At 50.2% G+C, this 24759-nt stretch overlaps 1 protein-coding gene across 9 annotated transcripts in view; it reads left to right on the forward strand.

Moving 5' to 3' along the window:
• Nucleotides 1-411: 411 nt before the first annotated feature.
• ZBTB16 (zinc finger and BTB domain containing 16) overlaps nucleotides 412-24759 on the forward strand; it is a 188796-nt gene continuing 164448 nt past the window's right edge. For 3 of the 9 annotated variants that reach the window (XR_013994135.1, XR_013994136.1, XM_081061882.1), the window contains exons 1-2: nucleotides 1870-2207; nucleotides 5223-6581. Coding sequence is in view for 7 of the 9 variants with exons in the window: in XM_081061882.1 (XP_080918008.1) it covers nucleotides 5314-6581 (1268 nt within the window). In the remaining 2 variants the exon portion in view is untranslated. Of the gene's footprint in view, nucleotides 1668-1869; nucleotides 2474-2618; nucleotides 2750-4047; nucleotides 4367-4495; nucleotides 4633-5222; nucleotides 6582-24759 lie in introns of those variants that run through there. The other 6 variants (XM_081061883.1, XM_081061884.1, XM_081061887.1 and 3 more) reach the window with 6 other exon arrangements.

Consider the following 24759-nt stretch of genomic DNA (forward strand, 5'->3'; position numbering starts at 1 on the left):
ACTGCGCTGGGGAGGGACTGGTGGATGTGGACTGCAAGGCCACCTCCTTCAGCAGGTACCATCTCGACAGAAGTGCAACAAGTTTAATGATTCTTCTATTGCCTTGGTGAGGCATGGGGGGATGTGTCTTTTCTCCTCTTCTGGCATCCCTCCCTTCTTACTCTCTTTCCAGACCAGTTTTCTTCACTTTCTTGAAATCCCTTTCCTCTTACAGACTGCGAAGACCCGAGCTAGAAAAATCGTCTATAATAGGGATTCCTCTTTATTGTTAAGCAAAAGGAACACCCAGGGCTTGGGCTTTCCCATGCCTGGGGCAGGTGTTGCTGTGTACACTATCAGAGGATAACGTTCTTCCTTCACCTCGGAGTGCGCTTCTCTGCCCTCTGCTGTCCTCTCCCCAGCACTTTCCCTGGGAGTAGGAGACGAGAGCGACACTTGCTGGGATGGAATTGCCTGTCTTTGAGACTACCCCATTCGCAGCTCTTGTGAACCCAGAACAGTTATGATTTGTAAACTCTGCCTCCTAGTGTTTTGCAACCAGAAGCGGATTTTTTGCCTCTACTTGGCTCTGCCACCTTCCACCACCCTACAGTTCTTGGGGCCTGACTGTCCGTCTGGGCAGTGCGGAGGCAACGAGGCACACATGGGGATGTGATTATACGCGAGTCTCGTGGCAAAACTTTGAGGGGCAGAATGTGGAGACTCACGACTCCGTGATTGAAGCGCTGCGTTGCTAAGGCTGCATGACCTCTGGGGCTGACTGTCCTGAGACCCAGGGATGGAGCTCTCCTCCCCACGCTCCTTAACGTCAGTCGGGCACCATGGCCTGCCCGCACGCAGAAAAGCGCTTGCCACCTTTTGCCCCCTACCTTCGCCAGGCTCCAGGGAGAAGGCAGGGGGGGAAGGGGACTCTCTAAGGGGACTCTCGACCGCCTGAGGAAGGGCAGATTTCTTTTGGTTGCTCTACCCCCGGGTTAGTGATAAGTCTACCCTCTAAAGTGGAGCGGCCAGTTGAGAATAGGAAGCACTTTGGGGGGCCTTCAAGCTGTCACCGTCCCCTGAAGCCTGCGCTGAGCGGGACGCGGTCCTTGGGAACTCTCTCCAACCGGGTTCCTTGGGGGGCAAAGAAGAGGGCATGCTCAAGCCTGAGAGGGAGAAGAGTTTCTCTCAGGCCTCGACCTCAGCCCCCAGGGGTCTGACAGCTGAAACGGGGCGTCCACCTCCCAAGTCAGATCCCCGCGGACCCTCTGGCATTTGGTTCATCACGGTCGGCGAATTCTGCGTCTGGAGACTTCTCGAAATCCGGCTGCTCATCGCCCGGAGGCACACGGCAGCCGGGAGGCACAGAAGGCCCGGGCCGGGGCTGGGAAAGCAACCTTCTAAAACCGACGTCGAAGTGCAGGGGCTGCAGTCCCAAGCCCGGAGCCACAGTGGAAGGCGAGAGGACACACACTGAATTGGGACAAACACTGAAGTCAGGGACAAAACTCCGCGCCTGGAGCAGCAGGGGAAACGAAATCCGTGTCCAGTGGAAATTATAAACCTCGGGGCTGAAGGTGGAGGCTGATCCTCGCACCTCACCCCCACTGCCCGCACTGAGGCTTCCCCTCTGGCTTTCCTGTCCCTGGCGCTCCTCTCCACGGTCTCCTTTCCTCTCCGCCAGGCGGGTGAGCGGCAGCCGCCAGCGCCCCGGCAGCAGCTAGATGTCAGGCGAAGCCCGGAGCGCCGCGCGCGGGCAAGGGAGGGGAGGGAGAGAGAGGGAGGGACGCGAGGGGAGGGGAGGGGTGGGGCGGGGAGCGCGCGCCGGCTCGGCCAGTGCGCGCGGGGGGGGGGGCGGGGGCGGGGGTGGCTGGGCGGGCTGAGCCCGGGGACGGCACGGGAGGGGGGAGCGGAGGGGGCAGCTGTGGGCAAGGAGCCCGGCTCGGCCGCCAGCACTAAAGATGGAGAGGCGCCGGGGCCTCGTAGGGGAGGGGGCTCGGCGTTGACGTGAGACGCGGCGGAGGCGCCGAAGCCGGTGGTGATTTGCTAACCTCGCAGCAGAGAGGAGTTGAGGGCGATGAGAGCGGGTACTGCGAACTGCCGGGCGATGCCGCCGCTGCCGCCGTGATACCGAGAGCAACAGTTCCCCAGCAACACCCTTCCCCGACACTGGCACACCCCCCCCAAGAGGCACGCACACCCACCCCACAGCGCCCGGCTTGGCAGCGGTGAGTGAGGGGCTCGGGAGCGGCGCACCGCCCCGCGCGAGCCGCGCGCCAGGGCGCCCCGGAGGCTGGAGAGGTCTGGGGGCGCCCTCGCTTCAGCCACTCGGCCGCTGGGCTTGTGCCTGATTTTATTCGGCTTGTTCCCTTCCTGCTGCTGCAGCCGTCGCCACCGCCGGTGGGGGGTCGACTAGAAGGGGGAGCCCTGGCTGTCAGCTTGGGCACAGCTGCTACCCCAACCCTTCGGCACCGGGGCACGGTCGGGGCGAGAGGTGGGGGCAGAGCGGTGTGTGGGGGCTGAGGGCGCGAGCGGAGCAGGGTTGGGGATCGGGAGGCTTTGTACCGCGGGGGGCCGGCGGAGGCGCCGGGAGCGGGCGGGTGCTCATATGTATGCGGACCGGTGCGCGGTCGCGAGATAGCGCTGTGGTTTGTGTGTTTATTCGCCGGCCGGCTGGGAAGCGAGAATCAGGATCCGTGGAGTGGATCTGGGGGCGGAGGAGAGCAGGAGTGGGACTCACTTGGGTGTTGTTTTTCTTTGTAACAACGTGGTGAGCCCTCTTCTCCTTGGTTGGACTGATCCCCCCTTTTTAGGGGGAGGGCGGCCGTGGCGGAGCTCCGGGGGGTCCGCAGGGCTCCGGGCCCTCCTCGGCTCTCGGCGGGACCGGCCGTGGCGCCGGAGCTCGCGGTGCGCTTCCGGCCGTCCTCGGCGGGGGTCCCAGCTTTGCACCTGATGCGTTCGGGATGCCGTCCCCACCCCGGCGCGCCGGCAGCTCGCGCGCGCAGCCCCTGGAGCACTCCCGCGAGCGCTCAACGTGCGCACGGCTCCGCCGGCCCGCCGGCCCGCGGGAACGCACGGCCGCGCTGTGCGGCGGCTCCCTCGCCCGCTCCGCGGGACGCGCGCACCGCGCCTGGGCCGGGCGAGTCGGCTGCCGGAGGCTCCAGCCCCGCGGCCTGTGACCCTGCCCGCGGCTCCGGGGATCACGGCCCCGGGTCGGAGCGGGGAGGCTGGCGCAGCCCTTCTCGCCTTTGCTCCCACAACTCTCCGTCCGGCTTTTGTGCTCTGCCTTCGCGGCGGGGCGGGTCCGCCTCCTAGCCGCTCTCGCGCCGGCAGCCAGCCCGCCCGGACTCGGGCTTTTCGTCCGCGTCTCTTTCGCTTTTCCTCTGCCCTAGCCCGGCTCCCGTTCCTTCTGCTGCCTGGTTCCCCGGGAAAAGTTGCTTCCCCAAGTTTGCCGAAGACGTTTCCAACTCTTCGTGGGGGTGGCTGGGAACTAGGGGCGTGTGAGAGCGCGGTCGATCCCCGGAGCCCGAGCGGGTTAGCGCCGGCTTTTCTCCGCGGCGCAGGGCTGGGCGCTGCGGTCAGCGCCGGCCTGAGATCGCGGGCGCAGAGAGGCGAGTCGGGGGCACCCTGATTGCCCTCAGGACCCAAGGGGCTTTCTCGTGGGAAGGAATTCGGGCAGCCCAGCTTCCATTCTTTCCATTGCTCCCTCCTAGTTCTCTGAAACCCCGAAGTCTGCGGGAAAGCGCATAGTGGCTAAGCAGGGATGAATGGCCATCCCACCCTTGATGGCCTTAGTCCCCACCCCGGGCTGGGCAGCAAAAGTGTCTTGGTTAGCAGTCCTGTTAACTCTTTCTGCATGAGATTTGTGGCTCTGGAACCCAAAAGGCTCCTTCTGGGGGCTTAGGCAAGTAGTTTTGGAAGAGCGAAGGAGAACCCTTGCTCTGATTTGCTCCTAGTTCATTTCACTTGAAATATTGGCCACAGCAAGGCAGAGGCTGGGAAGGACCTGGGCCTGTGAAGTCTTTTTAACGCTCTTTAAACAGTTCAGGAGTCCCAGGCCCTGTTACTGATCCTGAACTGCGCTCTGGGAGAGGCCTTTGTTTCCCAGCCCTGTCTCTCCTTCATACTGGTTGTAACTCATACCATAGATGCTGGTGCCAATATTGCTTCTAGCACCTCCAAGCCATGTCCAGCATCAGTTGCTGCTCCTAGTTATAGGACTTGCCCACTCCTGGGAGCTGTGGGACACGCCTGGTGTTCATGTACCCAGCATGGACACTCCTGGCTGTAAGGGTGCATATTTCTTATGATCTCTCCTCTGAGGTTCTCCATGACCTGTCCTACATTTTATAGATCTTCCTGTCTACTGGGCACTTGCCAGTAGGGGGTAAGTGCGGCATCTTATATAAGTGTGCACACACGTGTTAACCCTCTCCCACTCTGGCTAGTGTGTATGCGCATGCACACACACAGTCCAGATTTGGGATTACATATACAGTAATTTTGAGGCACCTACGGGTGGAAGCTAGTGTGTGGGTTATGAGTGTGTGTTCCTGTTAGTGCCTAAAAAGGGGATCAGGGCATGGGTCTATAGGTCCTTTACAGCCCAGAGTAGAGTGGAAAGACAGAAGCCCAGGGAGGCACTGGCTGATGGTGAGAGGATGGGCCTGGAGGAGGAGAGCCCTGGCCCATAGGTTTCTCTGGGCCAGGACTGCAGGTTGCTAGCCCTAGCTGGGTTTGACTTTGCTTCTGGGGCTACCACAATGAAGCAGAGTTTAGAAAACACTTTGTTTTGAAGATGAGCTTGATAGTGAAATCGAGTGCTTTAATTGAGTAAAAGAAGGGCTTCAGTTCTTACTAATTTTCAGTAAATGATGGGCACCTCCCCGTAGCAAATGTTGGCCTTGCACAGGATCTCTCCATTCTCAGACTTAAAGCCCAAGACCCAGAAGCTCCACTGTAATTTTCATTTTACTTCATGTGATAGAAGTCATAGAGCAGAGAATTGGGCATATGCGACGGCAGAAACTTCTCTGCTCTCATTCATGGGCTAGTAAAGGCAGACTCCTAGATTTCTGGGAAGCCCCCTTTCCTCGGTTAAAATCTCCAGGATTCTCTTGCTCGCTGACTCTCCTGGAGGGGTGTGCTGTGTTGTATTGTTTGAATTTTTACTTTTAGGGGCCCTGACTGTGTACGTTTTGTTCTTTTATCTCTTTTGCCTCGATCCCCTCTCCCCTCTGTAGCGCTCTCCGTTGGCTCCAGGAAACCCACCCTGCCCCATCACGCAGAGCCAGGAAGGAAAGAGAGCCTCATGCCTAAGCCGCAGGGAGCACCATGGATCTGACGAAGATGGGCATGATCCAGCTGCAGAACCCCAGCCACCCCACAGGGCTCCTGTGCAAGGCCAACCAGATGCGGCTGGCCGGGACGCTGTGTGATGTGGTCATCATGGTGGACAGCCAGGAGTTCCACGCCCACCGGACGGTGCTGGCCTGCACCAGCAAGATGTTTGAGATCCTCTTCCACCGCAACAGCCAGCACTACACTCTGGATTTCCTCTCGCCAAAGACCTTCCAGCAGATTCTGGAGTATGCATACACAGCCACACTGCAGGCCAAGGCAGAGGACCTGGACGACCTGTTGTATGCGGCCGAGATCTTGGAGATCGAGTACCTGGAGGAGCAGTGCCTGAAGATCCTGGAGACCATCCAGGCCACGGATGACAATGACACGGAGGCCACCATGGCGGATGGTGGGGCTGAGGAGGAAGAGGATCGCAAGGCTCGGTACCTCAAGAACATCTTCATCACGAAGCATTCCAGCGAGGAGAGTGGGCATGCCAGTGTGGCTGCGCAAAGCCTCCCTGGGCCCATGGCGGACCAGAGCCCGTCAGTCTCCACTTCATTCGGCCTTTCAGCCATGAGTCCCACCAAGGCTGCAGTGGACAGTTTGATGACCATAGGACAGTCTCTCCTGCAGGGAACTCTTCAGCCGCCTTCAGGGCCCGAGGAGCCAACTCTGGCTGGGGGTGGGCGGCACCCTGGGATGGCTGAAGTGAAGACAGAGATGATGCAGGTGGATGAGGTGCCCTGCCAGGACAGCCCTGGGACAGCCGAGTCCAGCATCTCAGGTGGCATGGGGGACAAGGTCGAGGAAAGGGGCAAAGAGGGTCCTGGGACCCCAACTCGGAGCAGTGTCATCACCAGTGCAAGGGAGCTGCACTATGGGCGTGAGGAGAGTGCTGAGCAGCTGCCACCCCCTGCTGAAGCTGGCCAGGGCCCCCCAGGCCGACCGGAGCACCCGGCGCCCACAGCCGAGAAACATCTGGGCATCTACTCTGTGTTGCCCAACCACAAGGCTGACGCCGTGTTGAGCATGCCGTCTTCAGTGTCCTCTGGCCTGCACGTGCAGCCCGCCCTGGCTGTCTCCATGGACTTCAGCACCTATGGGGGTCTGCTGCCGCAAGGCTTCATCCAGAGGGAGCTGTTCAACAAGCTGGGTGAGCTGGCCGTGGGCATGAAGTCAGAGAGCCGGACCATCGGGGAGCAGTGCAGCGTGTGTGGCGTGGAGCTTCCTGACAATGAGGCTGTGGAGCAGCACAGGTAGGCCCCTTCCCAGTCCAACCCGACACCCCGCCCAAACTCGGATACCTTGCCTTCATACGCAGCTGCTCCTGACACGTGGGGCCTGGCTCCCTCCTATTTCTAAGTCCTGGGGGTGGGGGCACACTTCTCAAGTGTGGTGAGAGGGTCTTGGGTCTTTCCTAAGCACTGGGGACCCCATGGGCCCAGCTTCTTACCAGGCTCTCTCTGCTTTATGCTTTTGGGCTCCTGTTTGCTTTTTTTGCTGTTGGGTTTGTTCTCCTTTGCCTGGAGTGACTGATAAAGTGGATGGAGGGAGATGGAGGGAGAAGAGGAAGTGGGATTGAAGAGGAAGGTCTCCCATGGCCTGGAATTGGCCATGTTGCCAGGTTTCGGGCACCCAGGTTCCCATCAGTGGTTTCTGCCAAGGCAGGCGTCTGCAGCTCAGGAGGAGGGGAGGGGCCGGATGCTGCTTAGGCCACAGGAGCAGCTGCAGGTTCCGAACATCATTCCTGATGAACATTCATCACCAGGAATGTGGCTGCCTTTCTCCCTTCCCATTCTCTGTTCCTGCAAACACATTTAGAAAGAGTTGATTTAAATTCAAGGGGGAAGGATAGGTATGAGAGTCTTGGTTCTGCAGCCTGCAGAGCCTTATTCTTATCCCATCTGTAGTCACATTGAGTTAAATGCCACTTCGGGCCAGCATTGGCTTCCCTCTGGCTTATGTTTCCTTCTCTGTGAAATAACTGTCCACTGAGCTCTTATGACATGCCTGGTTCAATACTAAGTGCTTTATGTGGAGTCACACTTTTGTTACAACAGCCCTCTGAGGTAGGTTCTTCCTTTATGTGGGAAGATACTGAGACTTTTCCCCGGGGTCACAGAGAGAGTCGGAGGCAGAGCTGGATTCAAATTCAGGGCTTGACTGCCTTGCATTTTGCTGCCTCGTGGAGTCATTCAGTCCGGAAGAGGACCGTGCCTGGAGAACAGAGGATTTTGAAAATTGCTCATCAGAAATGGAGCAAACATGGAGGGAATCAGTAGAGCGTTTGGTATTCACCTCCGTTTGTCATAATGATATGCCCATCATTTTACCCTCAAGTCCCTGGGTCAGATGAATGGTGTCAAGAAATCCAGTTTCTGTTGTCACCATGATAACATGTCCTTGCATACGCTTTTGGCTGCTCTTTGCTGATCATGGGGGCTTCTCCACTTTCACACGCTTCTCCATCTACCCCATTCCTGTTTCTCATTCAGTACAGGACAGGATGTGAGTGAGAGGGTGTGGGGTGGAGGGGGAGGCGTCTGCAGGTTGGTCTGATTCCCCCTGAGCTGAGCCGGAACCTGCTCTGACACTGCTTAACCAGTGGCTCTGAGACTTACCTTGTGGAAAGTGCTGCTGAGCTAAACGTAGCCGACTTTTTTCCAGTGGGTGCGAAAAATAACTGCCACTAAGGTGTGTTTTCGTGTTGCTTGTACCGCTCAGAAATAGACCGAGGTTGTGTTTGGTTTTGCTCAAACTTTCCTAAAGAGGAAACCCCCTCCCCAGACTTGACCAGATAAGTTTATCATCCTCTCCGGATGTGAATTATTTCAGTTCTGTACAATGAGAAATGTCTATAGTGGAAAGTAAACTTTTTTTCTGGCTCTCCTCAGGTCCTAGTTGCTTCACTTTACCTGAGAGGGCAAGTGAAGGGTAACAAAAGATATTACCCTCCCAGGAGTTCTAGATTGCCATTCTGTGGGACCCCCGGTCCTCTGGGGAGAGGTGGAGGGCTAACCGTGTTACACTCCACAGAACACTGGTGGTGAAACTAGAGCTTGGGGTAGTTACAGAACCTTTCTGAGCCTTGTTTTACACTTTTTAAAATGGAGATGGCCTGCAGGGCGTGGTGCTCAATTAACGAAGTAATATCTAGAAACCCGTAGAGCCGTGACTGGCCATAGTAACTGAGGGTGAAGAAAAGACCCTTCTGTCCCCCATCTTGTTTGGGTCTCATCTCTGCGTAACTCCCCTGCATAGCTCCAAGTTCTATCGTGTAGTGTCCACCGTGCTGCCTGCCTCCGGGGCTGTGTTGACCGTATGGTGGTGCCGAGAATGTCCCTGTCCTTGTGGACTTGTGATGATGAGGCGCTGGTTCTGGAATCCTTGGTGTCACGCTGTGGGCTGCTGACATGGAGAATGTGCTTTTGACTGAGGGTGGAAAGTAAGCTGCTGCAGCCCAAGAAACTAGAGCCTGGGGCAGTGCCTTGGGTGGAAAGCTGTGAGGGTCTAAAGAAATCAAGGAGGGGACGAAATGTTCCTGTGTGTGCTCGGCCCTTGCTCTGACTGGCAGCCCTTTGGCTCCTGATCAGATGCCCTTTGTGAGAGGCCTTTCCCCTCTCCCTCAAAGCTCCTGGATTAAAGGGCTGTTTCCCTATTTCCTACTGATCTCTGTTCCTCCCTCCACATCCCCACTACCAGTAAACACCAAAAGGGAAAACAATCCGAGTGGGAGATTATGACGTCAGGAGACTGTGGAGTTGGCTGTAATATAACAGTGATGCCCATGTTGAAATAACAGGTTACAGGTGTTATTTTTAAGCCCCTAGGCCAGAGTGTTGGTAAAGGTTAATACGGTGCCATTATTGCTGCTTTTTCTTCTCGGAGGAGCAGAAGGCCATGGAGAAGAAGGGAAGGGGGAGTGCTGGGAAGCCATGTGGGAAGGAGAGTTTGTTATGGAATCCCATCAATAGGTTTCCTCATGACTTGGTCCCAAGCTGGTGAGAGAGGAGCCTCTTGACGCAACAGAAAGTTGGAATGAAAGTTAGTGAAGTTGTGGTCCCTGCGGTTTAGGGCGAGATGTGAACGCCGTATCACATGTAGTCATGGATTGATGGAAAGACTAGACAAAGAACTGCTTGGGTAAATCAAATGGGGCTGACTTATCTAAAGGATCCTGAAGGACGTCAGAACAGTCAGAAGACCTGATGGGTCAGCACCATGCACCTGGAGGACCAAGGTCCACCCCAACCCTTCCTGAGTAGGCCCACATTACAGAGGACGACATCTGAGGCAGGGAGGTCTCCTTAAGCTTCTGAAGACTGGACTCACCTTCTCTAGGCGCCATCTTTCTCTTTCTCTCTGAAAGGCTGGAGCAGTTCTGCACATAGGCTTGTCAATATCTAATCTAGGTACCTGCTCAAATGGGCCAGGTGCACCTTCTCATTCTCAGAGTTACGTACATATATGATAAGACTACAGGGGACTGTATGGTTGGCTTACGTGTAAACACAGTCCTCATTTATAGCCCTCAGTCTCCCCAGGCTCATACAGCCTGGTCTTAGTGTGTTTCTGAATTCAGTGCTGCAGAATTAGAGTGGGCTCTGGTTTTCTAGGAGCCTCTGTATCTTCTACAGACAAACCCTTAGACCAGCTACAGTGTGTATGCTGCACGCACAAAGTAGGAACTCTTGCCTGGTTCTTGAAGGGATGCTCAGGAACCACAAAGAATGGTCTCAGCCCGCTCCCTGGACCCATGTGAGCAGCCCTTTTCAGAGGCTTCTTGGGGCCAGCTCTGGGGCGCATGAGCCATGTAGTTGAGAAGTAAGAGTTCTGCTGGCCCTTTGCCATGCAGGTGGCATGCTGCTCTCTCAGGTGGCCAGCTGCTCTGTTTTCAGTGGTTCACTACGCAGAAGGCCAGCAGCCAGGGACCTTGGTTTTGGCCACTTTGAAGAGTTCAGAAGTTTGCCCTGAACTCTTCGTCCCCTTGCCTCATTCTGCCAGCTTTAGTCACCTCTGAGGTCAAGCCAAGTTGTATTTGGAAAAGCGTTTGCTGTGGAATACTGATAGCAATGGCGATAATGTTAATAATGCCTTCTATCAGTCGCAGCACTTTCTCCTTTGCAAAGCATCTTTAATGACTATGTCTCTTAATCTCAACGCCTCTCCTAAGGGAGTACAGGTCCACCATTCCATATCTGTGATAATAGAGTCTGAAAAGTTCTGAAAGCTAAAAGGTTTTCTATAAGTTTGCAGCAAACACATTTAGTGGCAAAACCTGATCTGAACTGATGTGAGCTATATTTATCCTGTCTGTATTGAATATTCATATGTTTTGCTGCAAAAATATTAATGTGTTTGATTACAGAGTGCTTCCTTAGACTCCTCTGGGACTGGGCAAACACCATCAGCTCCACAGTACCTTTCTACAATTCGAACTTGGATTTCTGAAGCACCCTATGGTTTTGGATAAGGGATTGTGGACCACTCTCAGCCCCAATTTACAGATGAGGAAAATGAACTTTGGAGCCAGGAAGTGACTTGCCCAAGGTCACATAGCTATAATTGGATAGAAGCAGGAGCTCAGCTTGACTTCTAATTCATAGCCCTGGGTGCTCCACGCCAGGCCATATAAGCACATGGCCGTGGCTGCTCTGGGTCAGCTCCATCTGACCTAGTCTTGGGTTGCCAACTCCATCCCTCAGATACCACCATTGGAGGCTACAGCTATCTTCCTTGACGTCAGTCCTAAAGGTCAGGTGGCGCCTAGCTTCTCTCAGTAGCTATTTATGGCTGATCTGTCATTCACAGATTTGCCCAAATCCTTTCCGAATCCATTTCTATTTCCAGGAAGTATCCTTTGGGGGGTGATGAATGACTTAAGTTTATAACCTCCTGGGCTCCTGGAAATCTATTCTTTTGGAGAGGACGTTGGTTGTGGAGATAGGAAAAGGGCAGAAGGCTTTGTGGTGTTGTGCCCAGCTGTCACGGACGCCCGGCCTCTAGACCCCGCTCTGCACTTTTTTTAGTTCTGTCACCATTGTCAGCCTCTTTTTCATCCCTAGCTTTAATTTCTTCAAAATTAAGTGCCTTGTAAACTTAGGCATTTGGCAAGCTGTTTCTGGATTGTTGCGCTCTTTAAAAAAGTTCTTCTTTTACCACTTGTGCACCCACTCATATCTTCTTGAAATCCTTTTGGTTAATTGAATTTTGCTCTGTTTTGGAATCTGGATTGGCAGTCAGCCAGCTAAAATAGGGGGTCAGTTAGACTTGAGTCTGTCTGCTCTGACTTCTTTTTAAAAACCTTCTTAGGGTTACTGAGTCATATGGGATCTAGGCTGCACTCTTGGAAAATTTGAAGATGATTTATTTTATTTCCAGTGGAGAAAAGTTGCGTGCTCTTTCATCTCAGTGAGACGTTTCATTTTAATTTACTGTCTTTATTGGATGGTACTGCTAATTGTAGGAGGGAGAGGGAAGAAAGCTTTAGTTCAACAACACTTTTTCTTTCTGCTTGTTCTAGGAACATTATTTATGAATCTTTAAAATAGTGAGTATCCTAAACTTAAAGTCAAACTCCATTTACAACTCTTTGAATTCTTGCTATTTTAGGAGAAAAACATTTCCAATCACTTTAATTCAGTCCAACTGAAAGCCTGAGTGTGAGACTTAAGAGTCTTGCTAAATGAATACAGGCGTGCCTCAATTTGTCCAGTGGAGGGTTCATTCCTGAATTTTCCACGATAACTAAATGTTTTCTTAGTCAAGTTCTGTGTTGACGATGTTAAGTGAAAGCCCTGTCTCAATGGCAGTTATTTTGGTAGAAAGAAAAATTTACCAGGGCGTCCTTGCTGGCCTATCTCCTACACCAGTTTTGATACATAGTAAATGTATATTTTGAACAAATGAGACTATCTGGCTCAGAATCCCAATTATACCACTTGCCAGCTGAGTGACTGTGGTTATGTTACATAACCTCTCTGTGCCTGCTTGCTCTTTTGTGAAATGGGAATAATAACAGTACCTACTCAATTGGGTTTGTTAGAAGAATTAATCAGTAAATATTTGTCAAGTGCAAGGAATGGTAGCACAAAGTAAGTGCTCCATACATGTTTGCTGTTCTATTTTTATTGATTTGCTGTGAAGCAGGGCACACTGGTAGTGCAGGGTGGAAAAATATGTTCGCGTTGGTCCAGGTCCTTTTCCTTTTCCTCAGAGGCATAGGTTCATATAGTGCTGTATACACTGCTGACTTGGGCCGTGTGTGTTTGGGCCTGATGCGTAGTGAGCACTTTCCCGAGAAGCTGATCTCTTGTACCTTGGTGGCCAGGGTACTCTTTGTCCCATTGACCTGAGGCCTGATGAGTCATTCCAGTTCTCATTTAAATTTAGCTGGGCAGTGCTCCACCAGCACCAGTTCCAAATGCCCCAGGCGGCTCACCTATTGGCCATACATGTGGCCAGGTGAACACGGCACTGTGGTCGAGGCAGACATGAGGAGCAGCAAAGCACCTACTGAGGGAAGTCTGGGCTTGTGGATGCCGGGCATTCCAGAATTCCTTCCCTTTACTGCCCCCAGTGCAAAAGGATTCTAAGAGTAGATTCAGCAAATACCAGTTTGAGTACTTGATACATGTCAGGGTCTGTGCTAAGTGTGTCTGTAGTCAGAATCTCCCCAAACCCTCTAGCCTCAAGGTAGATAATTAGTTTCAAATTCTCTGATAGGCAAAGGGAAGCCTGGGAGGTTAACGGACTTGTCCAAGGTAAGACAGTAAAGGTGGTGCCAAGGTTTGTGCCTAGGTCTTCTGGCTCCATGCTCACTGTTCTTTCCATAACACCCTGCTTGGACCTTGGGGCCCTGGTGGAATCAGAAGGGAAAGGGGAAGCAGGAAGGATCAGCTCCGTGTTCCCTGCAGCTGGTGACCAGGGGCTGTTTGGTTGGCCAGCTTTGGTCTCCTAGTTTCATCCAGTGGCTGGAGAGGAGGAAAGTAATGAGAATGCTGCTTATTGCAAAAGTTTCAGGTATTTGGGGGTCGGAGCCACACAGGTCCAAAGAGTACTACATCTACTACATCATTTCTTACTGACATAGAGGGAGACTAGCTTCTAGCGATAGAGGACTTTTGTGCTGACTGGAGAAAAAAAAAGAAAAGAAAAAGGGAGAGAAAAAGAAACCCACTTAAAAAAATAAAAATCCCATGCTGTTAATTTTCATGCCAGCCTAATCAGAGCATTCCCATTCTGTTTCCCCTTAAAAGCCCCAGTGTGTTTGTTATGCTGGCTTATTTTGGAAAAACTGGTTGGGTTTTGCCTATGTGAGGCTTATCTCTGCAGCTGCAAGGAGGGGGGATCCGGTATACTTTATTGGAAACTTTGGCTAAAAATTTGCAAAAACCTGCTTAATTCTAAACTCCTAGCTCATTTTTGACTGTCCTCAAGGCGTGATTTTCTTCAGCAGGAACAGATTGTGTTCAGCTTTGCAGTAGGAAGAATCCAAGTCAGATTAGAGAAAGAACTTCCTGAAACAGTAGGGCATTACTGGCAGTTATTAGAGAACTTGGTTTAGGAAGTAGAAATTTTGATGAAGAGGAGAAATTATGGGTCAGTTGGAAGTGGTTTTTAGAGTTCTCCCCGCTTTAGGGCCTTTTAGACCGCCCCCAGATGATAAGTAAGGACATACACTGTATTTTGCCATGTATAACGCGTACCCATGTTTCTGGCTCAAACTTTCAGGGGAAAAAAAAAATCTTTCGTTTTAATTTTTTAAATTCAAATATTTATTTGTTCACACTTAGGGACTTGTTTTTTTGTATTATAAAGTAATGTTAGCATTTTTTTTAACGTATTACAGTACAAGAAATTTGATGTCACAAATAATTATAAAACACAAGAACAGATACAAGGTACAAGAAACTTTATGTACCAGTAACAAATTTATGATATTTACCCATGGTAGAAGGCCAAGAACTCTTCGTTGTTGCAAGTTTGTCGTAAGTTCAACAAAACTGATTATCATATTCCAGGGTATTATTTTACATATAGATATCAATATTGATTTCTAGAGTTACACTTTTAACTTATAAGCATAACTAAAAGAATTGAAAACATTTATATCGATACAGAATTAGTACTGCCCATGTATAATGTGCATCTTTATTTTTCCCTCACAAATTTGGGCAAAAAAGTACGCATTATACACGGCAAAATATGGCACATGCAAACAAACCACCACAGGCATACCAAGAGCAAGATTGATGCACCACCAGACCATTGTCTTTGTGGAAGAGAAGGTAAGTAGTGCAAAGCGCAGAAACACGTGTTAGATATACTCAGCTTTAATGCTAGCGCGACATTGTGAATTTGGGCAAATGTCTTCACCTGTCTGAATGTCAGGCTCCTCTCCTGCAAAGTGAGGTTAGCCCCTTATCTCTCAATATGATTGTAAACATATGAAATGTGGTACCACATAACATGAAGCACACAGCAGAGACTCACATGTGAGGCTGCCTCCCTGCTTATGACCCCAGCCTGACAAGGGAGTCGCTCACTGAGCCCCCCGCCACCCTTGCCGGGCCCACCCTCGCCTGGCATTGGTCTCTAAGTGGATTAGCTGAGCATTGAGATCTTAATGCCATTAGGCCTGTTGGCACAATTCTCTTTGCCATAGTGAGAAGCAGATGTGGTCGCCCATAATGGCCCTCAGTGATCCGTCAGGCCTGGAGTGCTGGGGGAAACATTATTAGTGTTAATTTGGGGGAGTCTCTTAGGGTAGCTGGGGCAAATGCTGAGGGAATGTTTGAAATGTATCGATTGAAGCCGTTCAGCAAGTTAGATGCTGCTGGGGTCTACTGTGGCTAAACTGCCCACTCCCCTCACCCCTCTTTAAGCACAGCCCCTCCCCAACCCTGAAGCCCAGGCCTGATTACTTCCAGAGTTGGAGAGACAAGTTAGCAGGCTCTTGTTTCTTGCCGATGTACCTTATTAGTAGCACCTGGCATCATAACCCACTAATGGGAACCAGCGCTCTCCTCCTGCGTGGCCAGTGACAAGTAGCCCTGTCAGCCGGAGCTCGCCGTGCGAGGAAGTTCCTATTAGCTTTATGGTCAGGAGAACTTGTCCTGTTCAGGAAATGAATGTTGCCGCTAAAGGTCCGTGGCCCTGACCCTGGCGGCGTAACCTGTGCAGGCCAGGGAGACCCCGCTCAGGATGCTTGGGATTTCAGCCCCTCTCTGGTTCTTGTCATATGTAAAGAGGGAATCACTGTGGTATGTTGCAGCCTTGAACTTTTGATTTATTCAGTGAGGGCGATTTAACCGTTTCCATGCCTGGACGGCTGTGTGGTGACAGAGCTGAGTGTGTGTGCCTAGGTGTGTGTGTGGAGTCTGGGGGCCGGGGCGCAAGGAGAGACCCCACGTGCTAACGGGGGTCGTCTCTGGGAGGGGAGATTTTAGAGGATGTTTATCCTCCAAAAGGATGCTTGCTTTTTGCATTCTTGCAATGTCAAAGTTTTCTGGAGTTGTTGGTTGCGGAATGGTGGGAAGCTGGGAAGCATTGTGTCTGCAGTTGAACCTGGGTTTGAATTCATGCTCTGCCTCTTGGAAGCTCTGTGGCTGTGGCAAGATACCTAAGCACTCGCTTCCTTGTCCATGAGAGGAAGTTAATAACCTTGACTTCTTGGTATTGTCATAATATTGTTCATAGCATGATGCGTACGGAATTTATAGCCCAGGGTGAGGCAGGCCGTGTGGTCTCAGGTTGTGATGTTTGAAAGGATGTGCGTATTTCTTTTTTTCTTATCATACACTTGTTTGAAAAATTAAAAAAAAATGGCATAGCACTTTTTTTCTGTTTAACATATCGAGACCATTTTTTCCCTCATCATAGCTTTAGAATAGTTCAAAAAAGGCTACTTCAGTTGTTTCTTCTTCTTTTCCTCCTCGTTCTCTTCTTCTTCCTCCTCCTCTTCTTCTTTCTCCTCCTCTTTCTCTTCCTCCTCCTCCTCCTTCTCCTCCTCCTTCTTCTTTTCCTCCTTCTCCTCCATTTTTTGGCCTGTAAGTAATGTTTCTAAATGTGATTTTTGCAGAGAACAGCAGTGTTTGACCTTATTCTTGAGGGGAACTTTTGCCTGAACCTTTGTGAGGAGAGACGTGTGTGAGTTGTCTGGCAAATGGATGCGTTACTTTTGCTGTTATTCCTGCCGCTGCTGTTTTAAAAGCCCCTGGTGACAAAGGAGTGAACTGCACTTGCAGTAGAAGCATGCTGACTGTTGCCCAGAAAAGATGGGCCTGTGGGGGACCGGTTTGGAGATGACAGCTCCTTTAGGATTTAAAACAAATTTATCCGTCGGTCTCTGGTATTTGTGGCATCGTTCAAGGAAAAATAAAAATAAGTTTTTATCTGATTGCTGGGTTGGGTGCAAAGGACAGTGAGTAGAGGCAGCTGGACCTGGAGTTTTGGAGAATAAGACACTGCCCATTTCAGGGTACACACACCTGAGGGAGGCAAGTTCTCACCTCCTCTCAGCCCTTTCTTCATCCACCACGTGAAAAACTGTGCATGTCTCAATTACATAGCCGCTCTTGTCCCTCTTCGAGCAGGTGAAAGCTGCTTTGAAGGCGTTGGTAGAGTAGGGATTGAAAATGTTCAATGCACAAGCTAAATCGTGACAGTTGTCCCCTAAATGCTCTGCTAAATTAAGGATCTGCTAACATTTGTGAGTCTACCTCCGTACATACCTCCACCCCCATTCCCTTGGCAGAAGGGATAAAGATGGTACCTAAAAACAATGTGAAAAGGCTGCTAAATTGAGTGACTATAAAAACATTTTTCTTTCCTTGAAGTTGAGTATGGAAAACCAGGGCTGTACTTGTGAGCGCTGCAGACCCACTTAGGGCCCATGTGCCTGGCCCCTTTCCTCAATTTCTAGCACAATGGTTTTCATTGCCACCTCTCCCCCTTCTTCCCCCCTTCATAATTATCCACTATTTTACTTTTTGTGTCCTGACAGCTACAAAAGTGGTTTTTGTTTTTTGAGCTGAGTAGCTGCTAAATAGTCCCCAGCAGTTGATTCAATGGGTCCGGGAGGGTGGTGGTGGGGAGAGGCCAAACCTTGGCATCCCCTGTTGCAAAAGTGAAAAATATTTCTGTTTGCAGTTAATTTTAGTGGTGAGCAGATCATGTTAACTGGATGTAATTGCTTCCAGATATGGCCGAGGGTTTTGTGTGTTGAGATGAAGGGTCTGGTAAGTGCTTACTTCCTGTGTAAATTAGCCTATTCCATTCAGTCTTTCATTCTGGTCAGCCCTGGATTCTGTCATTCTCCCATTTCCCCCTCCCCAGCCTGTAGCCTGGTGTGAGAAGCAGCTTGCTCTGTCCCTCCGGGTACAATTCTTTTGTCACTTGGAGCCACTCACCTCTTGCTTCTTGATGTTAGTTTGCCCTTAAAATAAATGAGAGAAGGGTTTGAAAAGATGCCACCTGGACCTGCTTATTTCTGAGCCAAGACAGATCTCCCTAGCCAAGGAGCAGGCATCATCTGGTCACGTGGATTGTGTCTCGGAACCCAGAATCCTGGTTTTCTATGTATTTTCCCCCCACTGCCATTTGACCCACACTCCCCAATTGGAGAATACCTTTTTTCCCCTTTCTGAACAAAGTACATTCCAGTGGGCCTGAATTCTCAGAAAAATGAAATGACTGTTATGAGGAGAAGCTGGTGGTCACAGAAAAGAACTATTATTAGTCAGATGTGAAGCCACCTCTTTTCTTTGCAAAGGCGGTGGGACCTATAAACACACCTGCCCCTCCCTGCAGGAAAGGGAGAAGAGAACCCACCCAAAGAATCTTCTCCAGGTTCCTGTGGGTTTCCAGGGTTGAAACTGAGGAAAAGTGTTAAGATTCCTGTTCTGCTAAATTCCGATTTTGTCCTGTGGCCAGTCCCACATTCTTAGTGCTATTTGCATAAGAGGTTGCTGTTTATCTCCCTGTATCAACTCCACTGATAACCCCTGTGGTCTGTTTAACAATCTATGAGGAGTAGATTACTTGATAAATGCTAGTTTTCCAATATGCAGAGATAAACTGTTGGGGTCAGGGTAAGGGGTGGTGTGTTAGGAAGGAGGTACCAGGTGGGGAGACAGAACACTCTTTCAGATCTGGTTGGAGATGTGTGAAAGCACCTGATAGAAGAAAACAGGTATCTTGTAAAACATAGCAGCTGCGTTTATCGCACAGTTTATCAGCTTCCTGCCCTCACCTCCTGTTCTCCTTCATGTGGACATGCAAAGCCTCTGAGAACATTTCACTGAGTGGGGTGCGGATGCTTGTGTTAATACACGAGGGGAAAGCGTGTAGGTAACCTTTGCTTCTTTAGTTCTGATCTTTTTCTCCCTTAACCCTCCGTCACTCCCACAGGTTGCTGGCTGGTAAGTGATGGGTGCTGACTAAAAATACGTAAATCTGAAATTTTACATGGGTGGACTTTTCCCACTTGCTCAGAATTTACTTCTTCAAGCAGAGTGCCTGGTTCTGGAAGAGGCTAGGTGAAAAGGAAACTTCTGACCCCATCACCTAGTCAATAAGCTGTCCGAGAGTCAAACAAAAGAGTTTGGACTGGCCACTCAAGCTAGGAACCCAGCTGATAGCTTTGTTGTGATGTCCTTGTAATGTTTGCAGATCATGGAGGGTGCTATTTAAGAACAGGAGTATTACTGAAACAGACTTACTAGGAAGTTGAAACAGCAAGCGCAAAGTCCACGAGATGCTGAAGATAGTGAAATACAGCCCAGGAATTGTTGGGGGGTGGGGGGTGGGGTGTTCTCCATGCATGGAAGAGGCTTTCTGGGAGGTAGCATTTTCTAGGGACAGTGTATGTGGAGTTATGAGAAGAACACGAGCTTTAGAGTGAGGTATCCTGGATGAAAACCCATTAAACAAGTTACTTAGCCTTTCTGAGCTCCTGTTTCCTTTTTCTGTAAAATCATGAGGCCAACACCTTTTTATGTGAATAAAATATGTATAAAGTGCATAGCAGAGCGAAGGTACTTTGTAAACAGGCACTGCTGAGCCATAGAACCAGGCCCTTCGAAGCCTGTTATTTTGGCCCAGGGGAGAAACTATGAAAGGAAGCAATGAAATGTTGTGTTTTGGGCACTGCTAAATCGATAGTAGTGCCAGCCCTGCGCTAACAGCTGAGGAAATGACAGATGCGTGGTGTTAGTGCATCATGAAGATGAAGGTCCCCATTTGTGAAGTGCTGCTGCCGTTCTAAAGAGGCAAACGTATCTAGTAAGTGGTCACTTAATCCTGTGATGTGGCCACGGCCCCAAACATTTTGGAAATCTTCTTTCGGAAGCCTTTCCAAAGTTCGTGCCACATTCTTTTGCCTTGTCCTTTGGGAGGGTAGGTTTCGCTGTCTGAAATGGTGAAAATAATTTGGTGACACATTTGATAAATATAGTGAGTGATGACATTGGGTGACTGTGTTTGACTTTGAAGGTGCATTCTGGGAAGAATGTGTAGGGGACTTGTCAGCTCAGCCCTGGGTGAATATTGGCCTCACTTCTTAGGTGGGAGGTAGACAGGCCAAGGGGCTGGGGATTTCTCTTTTTTAAACTTTTATTTATTTAAGTGTGTTTTTCCAGGACCCATCAGCTCCAAGTCAAGTAGTTGTTTCAATCTAATTGTGGAGGCACAGCTCACAGTGGCCCATGTGGGAATCGAACCGGCGACCTTGGTGTTAAGACCACGGCACTCTAACCAGCTGAGCTAAGTGGCTGCCCCCTTTTGCCGCCCCAAGGGGCTGTGGTTGGAGGGAGTTGCTGCTGCTGATTGCCTAGTCCTGGGGCAGACTCCTCTTAATTGCTGTAATGCTTTTGCCTTTGTGCTTTGGCCTCCTGTGAGTCTGGGGTCTCGAGAGTTACTCCTGTTGTTAAAACCATCTAGCCCACCACCAGTAGACGTAGCTTGGGATTGGAAAGAATGGGTTGAGTTTTGGCACATACACTCTAAGGGAGTGGGCAGCAGAGGGACAATGGCCTGAGTTTGTATCCCGTTTCTATCTCTTGGGAAGGTTCTGGGAGGTTACAGGAGCTTGTGTGTTAAAATCCTAGACCGGCACCTGGCACATCCAGTTTGTATTAATTCCCTTTTCTAACTTTCCCCGACACCTGTTTGCCTTTCCTCTCGGAGGGAACCTCCACCAGGCTGCTGGTTGAGCTCAGATTCACTCACCTTGGGATTGTCTGTCAGACCTGGATATTTTGTGACCTGGCTGTGCAGAGGCCCAGTGCTCAGTTGCTTAGAGTCTCTCTCTCTCTCTCTGTCTCTCTCTCTCTCTCTCCCTCCCTCCCTTCCTCTCTCCCTCTCTCCCTCTCTTCCTCTCTTTTTCTCTCTCCCACCACCCCGCATTATTTATAGTAAACCATATTAGAACAGAGTGTGAAAGAGGAAGGATGAGTCATCCCCATTGAAACCATTGATGACATAAATAAAAGCAAAATGCTTACTATGTGTTTTGCACAGTATTTAAGGCCAGGTTGTGCTAATTTGAATGCTCCAAAACTGGATCTGTGAAAATATACATATGAGGGGGAAAATTGAGGTTTAACTAAAGGGGAGTTACTTACTGATAATCCACGTCAGTATCTGCTTTCTCCCTTTTATTTATTTCAGATCCATATTCAAATCGTGGTTGAATCAGTCCCAGTGAGGGGGACTGACTGGCTTATTTCCCAGCTTAGAGGGTTGAGGAATAGTGTAAGGAGGGTTCTAAGCACCCTACATCCCTTTCCTTGCCACTCACTGTGGAAGGTACTCACAGCTCTCCAGCTGCTTTGCTGGAGTGGGTTCTCAAGGTGACCAAGAACCGTAGAATAGTAGAGCTGGAAAGGCCCATAAAATGGTTTATTTCAACATACTCATTTAGGGGGGAATAAATGGAGGACTCTGTCATTTGCCTAAGTCCCCACAGCAAACTAGTGGCAAAACCAGGACTAGAACCCATTTCTCCTCATTCCCTGTCTACTTTAATTCCTCCTTCACAAACTTGCCTGTGACTACTCAGGTCTGCTCCCCATTTCCACCAAGGTGGGGGTTAGAATAGAGTCTGACTTGACAGGAGTTTCAGTTCTCTGGATGAGGGGTTCTGGGTAGGTTTGGGTGACTTACCTCTTGGGGATTCATTAACCGTTCTGCTGCTGACCCTGAGTAGGTTAAATGTACATTGAGTCCTTAGATTTACAGGTGACTCACTGTGTTGGGGGGTTTAAGATACAAAGATTAGTAAGACATGGGACTTGCTCTGGGGAACTTACAGTTGGAGCAGAGGAGTTAAAATACCTAACGTGTATGTGTAAATAACTCTGATAGAAAATGGAAAGATTATGAGAGATATACAGAGAAAACACAAGGAAATTCAGAGATGAAAGGCCTTCCACCTGGAGGGATTCAGTTCTAATTAGAAAAATTTGTTTAACACTTATTGTATGCTGGGCCCTGGAAATTCAGTGATGGACAAGACAAACAGAGCCTCTGCCCTGTGGGCTTTCCTAATGGAGGAGAGAGACTTAGCTAGCAATGCTATGAAAAACTATGAAACTGCAATTATGATTAGGCTGGGATCCTCGAAAAAGTACCTTCCTTTGACCGGGATGAGGGTGATTACTACTGGAATGGTAGGTTGGGGCCAGATGGAGTTGCCATAAATGCTAGGCCAGGAGAGAAGGCAGCATGGAAAAGTGGGGAGACCATGGGAAGCCCTGAGTGCAGATTCTCATGCTGCCATTGGCGGATTGCACGATCTTGGCTATGTGCTCAAAGCACCGTGAAACCATGGTTTCCTCATCCCTAAAGTAGGGTGAACGTGTGGGATATTGTGTGGGATTGCCTGAGGATTTCAGATAATGCATTTAATACATCCTGCCCAGTGCCTGGAACAAGGTAGTTGCTCAAGAAATGTAACTGTTTTCAGTGTTTGGACTTTTTCCTGGGGCAGTTGGGAGCCTGTTGACAGTGTCTGAGGAGGTGAGTGACATCAGAGCTCTGCGTGCTGACATTGTTCATAAACCTATGTCCTGCTGCCCCCTGCTCCTTTGTCTGCCTTCCAGTGTCAGTCTGAAAAGTTTAGAGAGTGGTCATTAGCCCATCTTCCTGAGGCTTGTCCCTGGCACTCTACCAAGATTTGATGAAATGACACAGAATGGACCCATGCCATCTCTTCTCCTTGGTTGGAGGGCCTGGGAGAGGGAGGTGGACCGGGGAGGGGGGCTTCAGCCATCAGGATCAAAGGAAGTGACACTATGAAGCCGGCCAGCCGGACTGGTTGTTACTCATCTCTCTGACTCTCTTTTAATAGAAAGGCGAATGTGCGAATTCAGGCTAACCGTCCCGGACGCACTTTTGCCTCCCTGATAGCAAGCAGAGAGACGGCTATCTCCCTCAGGCCAGTCTCTGCTGTGGTTGTAGCACTATGCAATGCCTGCAAACCGACAGTGGCACGGGGAGATAAGGCCAGCGTTGTGTAACGGGGGGCATGGTCTGTTTGCCCGAGTGGCTCCTGGCCCCTGGTTAACTGCTAACCTCAACAGAGTGGCGGGCCCTGGCTTGGAGAGGCCGTTCCAGGGCCCCTCGCTGGTTCCACTGATGCCTTTTTGTGGTTGGATAAAGGAAACTCATGTCGGCCGCCCACAGCGCAGACAGGGGCTTGGGCTGCGGGTGTTTGGTTGTTTTGTTTTTCTCTTTTCTTTTGTCTTTTTTAAAAAAGAGAAGCTGAAAAGGGGACAGCCTTGCTTGGCACCTACCACCTGTAATCCAAAACAACATAACAAACAATTCCTAAACATCAGTTAAAATTTAACAGGCGTTAGAGATGCCTTCCTTCCCTGCTTGACACCCACTGGTCCACAGAGGCCAGCTTTACTTAAGAAACTGGTTTTGGAGACTCTGGGTCTTGATTAGAAGCCCCTGACCTAGAAGGTCAACATCATGCCAAGTTTTCCAATACCCCAGAGGCTGGGACTGGCCGTAGAAAATACATTGTATGTTGTTTACCTTCTTCCTTCCATCTTCTCCAGACATGAGCCATAATGCTGTGTCCCATGCCCTTTTAGGGGTAATGGAACCCAGTGATGGAACTTTTGGTGTTGCCTTGTTGTGAAGGGTGGTGGGCTGGAAAAGACTTTTGTGGCCAGCCCCCATCCTGAGGTTCTGATGTACTCTGCGCCACCTAACCTCTGTTTGGACCCCCTGGGACAGGGATGTTACTATTGGCTGAGCAGCTAATTCTGTTTCCAGAGATTTTTTAATGCCTCCCACTAATTCAGCTCTCCAGAGTCAGACCTTGAGATGTTTGTACGGTAGCTACATGTCTTCCCCTTTAGCAAGTGGCTTCCCTTGAACCATGATTTCAGTATTCCCATAGCCCTGTTTTAGATACTTCCATATTTGTAAGTTTTGTATCATTGTTTGATCACATCAGGGTGATTGATTATGTGCATTAACCAGATGGGTTTGACCAATGTGGAGAAGAAACAGAATCTCACCTCCATTGTTTAAGATGTTATACTTCTATTAAGATGTCTTCTGAGTATCTCCCTTCCATTGTTTCTGTTGTATGCTCTGAGTTATTTCCCTTGTTCTTGGCTCTCCAATTACTGCCTGTGATTGCAGTGATTTTTGGGTGTGTGTGGCGGGGAGGAACTGGGGGCTGACAAGACTCAGGAGTCGGATCGGAGATGAGCACTCTTCAGGTATTACCTGAATGGATGGTCATTTGCAGGCTTGGAGGTTGCTCCATGCCCACTGCAGGGATCTGGCTCACAGATAGTCAGGGAAGGGAAGGGGGTGATTTAAAAGATTCAGAGGTGGTGGCTTACATTGATTTTAGCTTATCTGACCCTTTCGCTAAAGGCTGCTCTTCCCCCAAGGTGTCTAACTAGCTGTAACATAAAGCAACAGAGAAATGTATATCATCCCTTTCTTTGCATTAATTAGGTCTGGGAAATTCATTATTTAGAAGGATAAGAGCTCCTGAGGAGGAGCTCTTTTGAACCAGTTGAGAGTGGCCAGACTGCATGATTCCCAGGTAGCAGGTTGGGGGAAGGGACTGACGAGAAGTGAGTGGTGGAAAGGAGTGATGCCAGAGTCAGGAAGGCGAGGTTGGGGAGCAGCAGCCCAGAGCCCTGAGCAGACTAGCCTGCATCAAATGCCCTTCTCTAAGGGGGGCCCTAAATTAGCAGTCCTGGGAGAAGGCTTCTTCCCCCGGGATCTTAGGGGAGGGTTGCTTTCTGGGTTTAACATGAAATGTTCACATTAACTCAGGCATGTGGTCTGGTTTACCAAGGGTTAACTCCTACATCCCTTTTAGTCATAAAGCTGGTTACACCTGTGCCTTCCTCGGAGCCCTGTGCCTTCCTGCCTTGGTCAGCGGACTAACTG

The sequence above is a fragment of the Rhinolophus hipposideros genome (assembly GCF_964194185.1).
Source record: "Rhinolophus hipposideros genome assembly, chromosome: 10".
Classification (NCBI taxonomy): Eukaryota; Metazoa; Chordata; class Mammalia; order Chiroptera; family Rhinolophidae; genus Rhinolophus; species Rhinolophus hipposideros.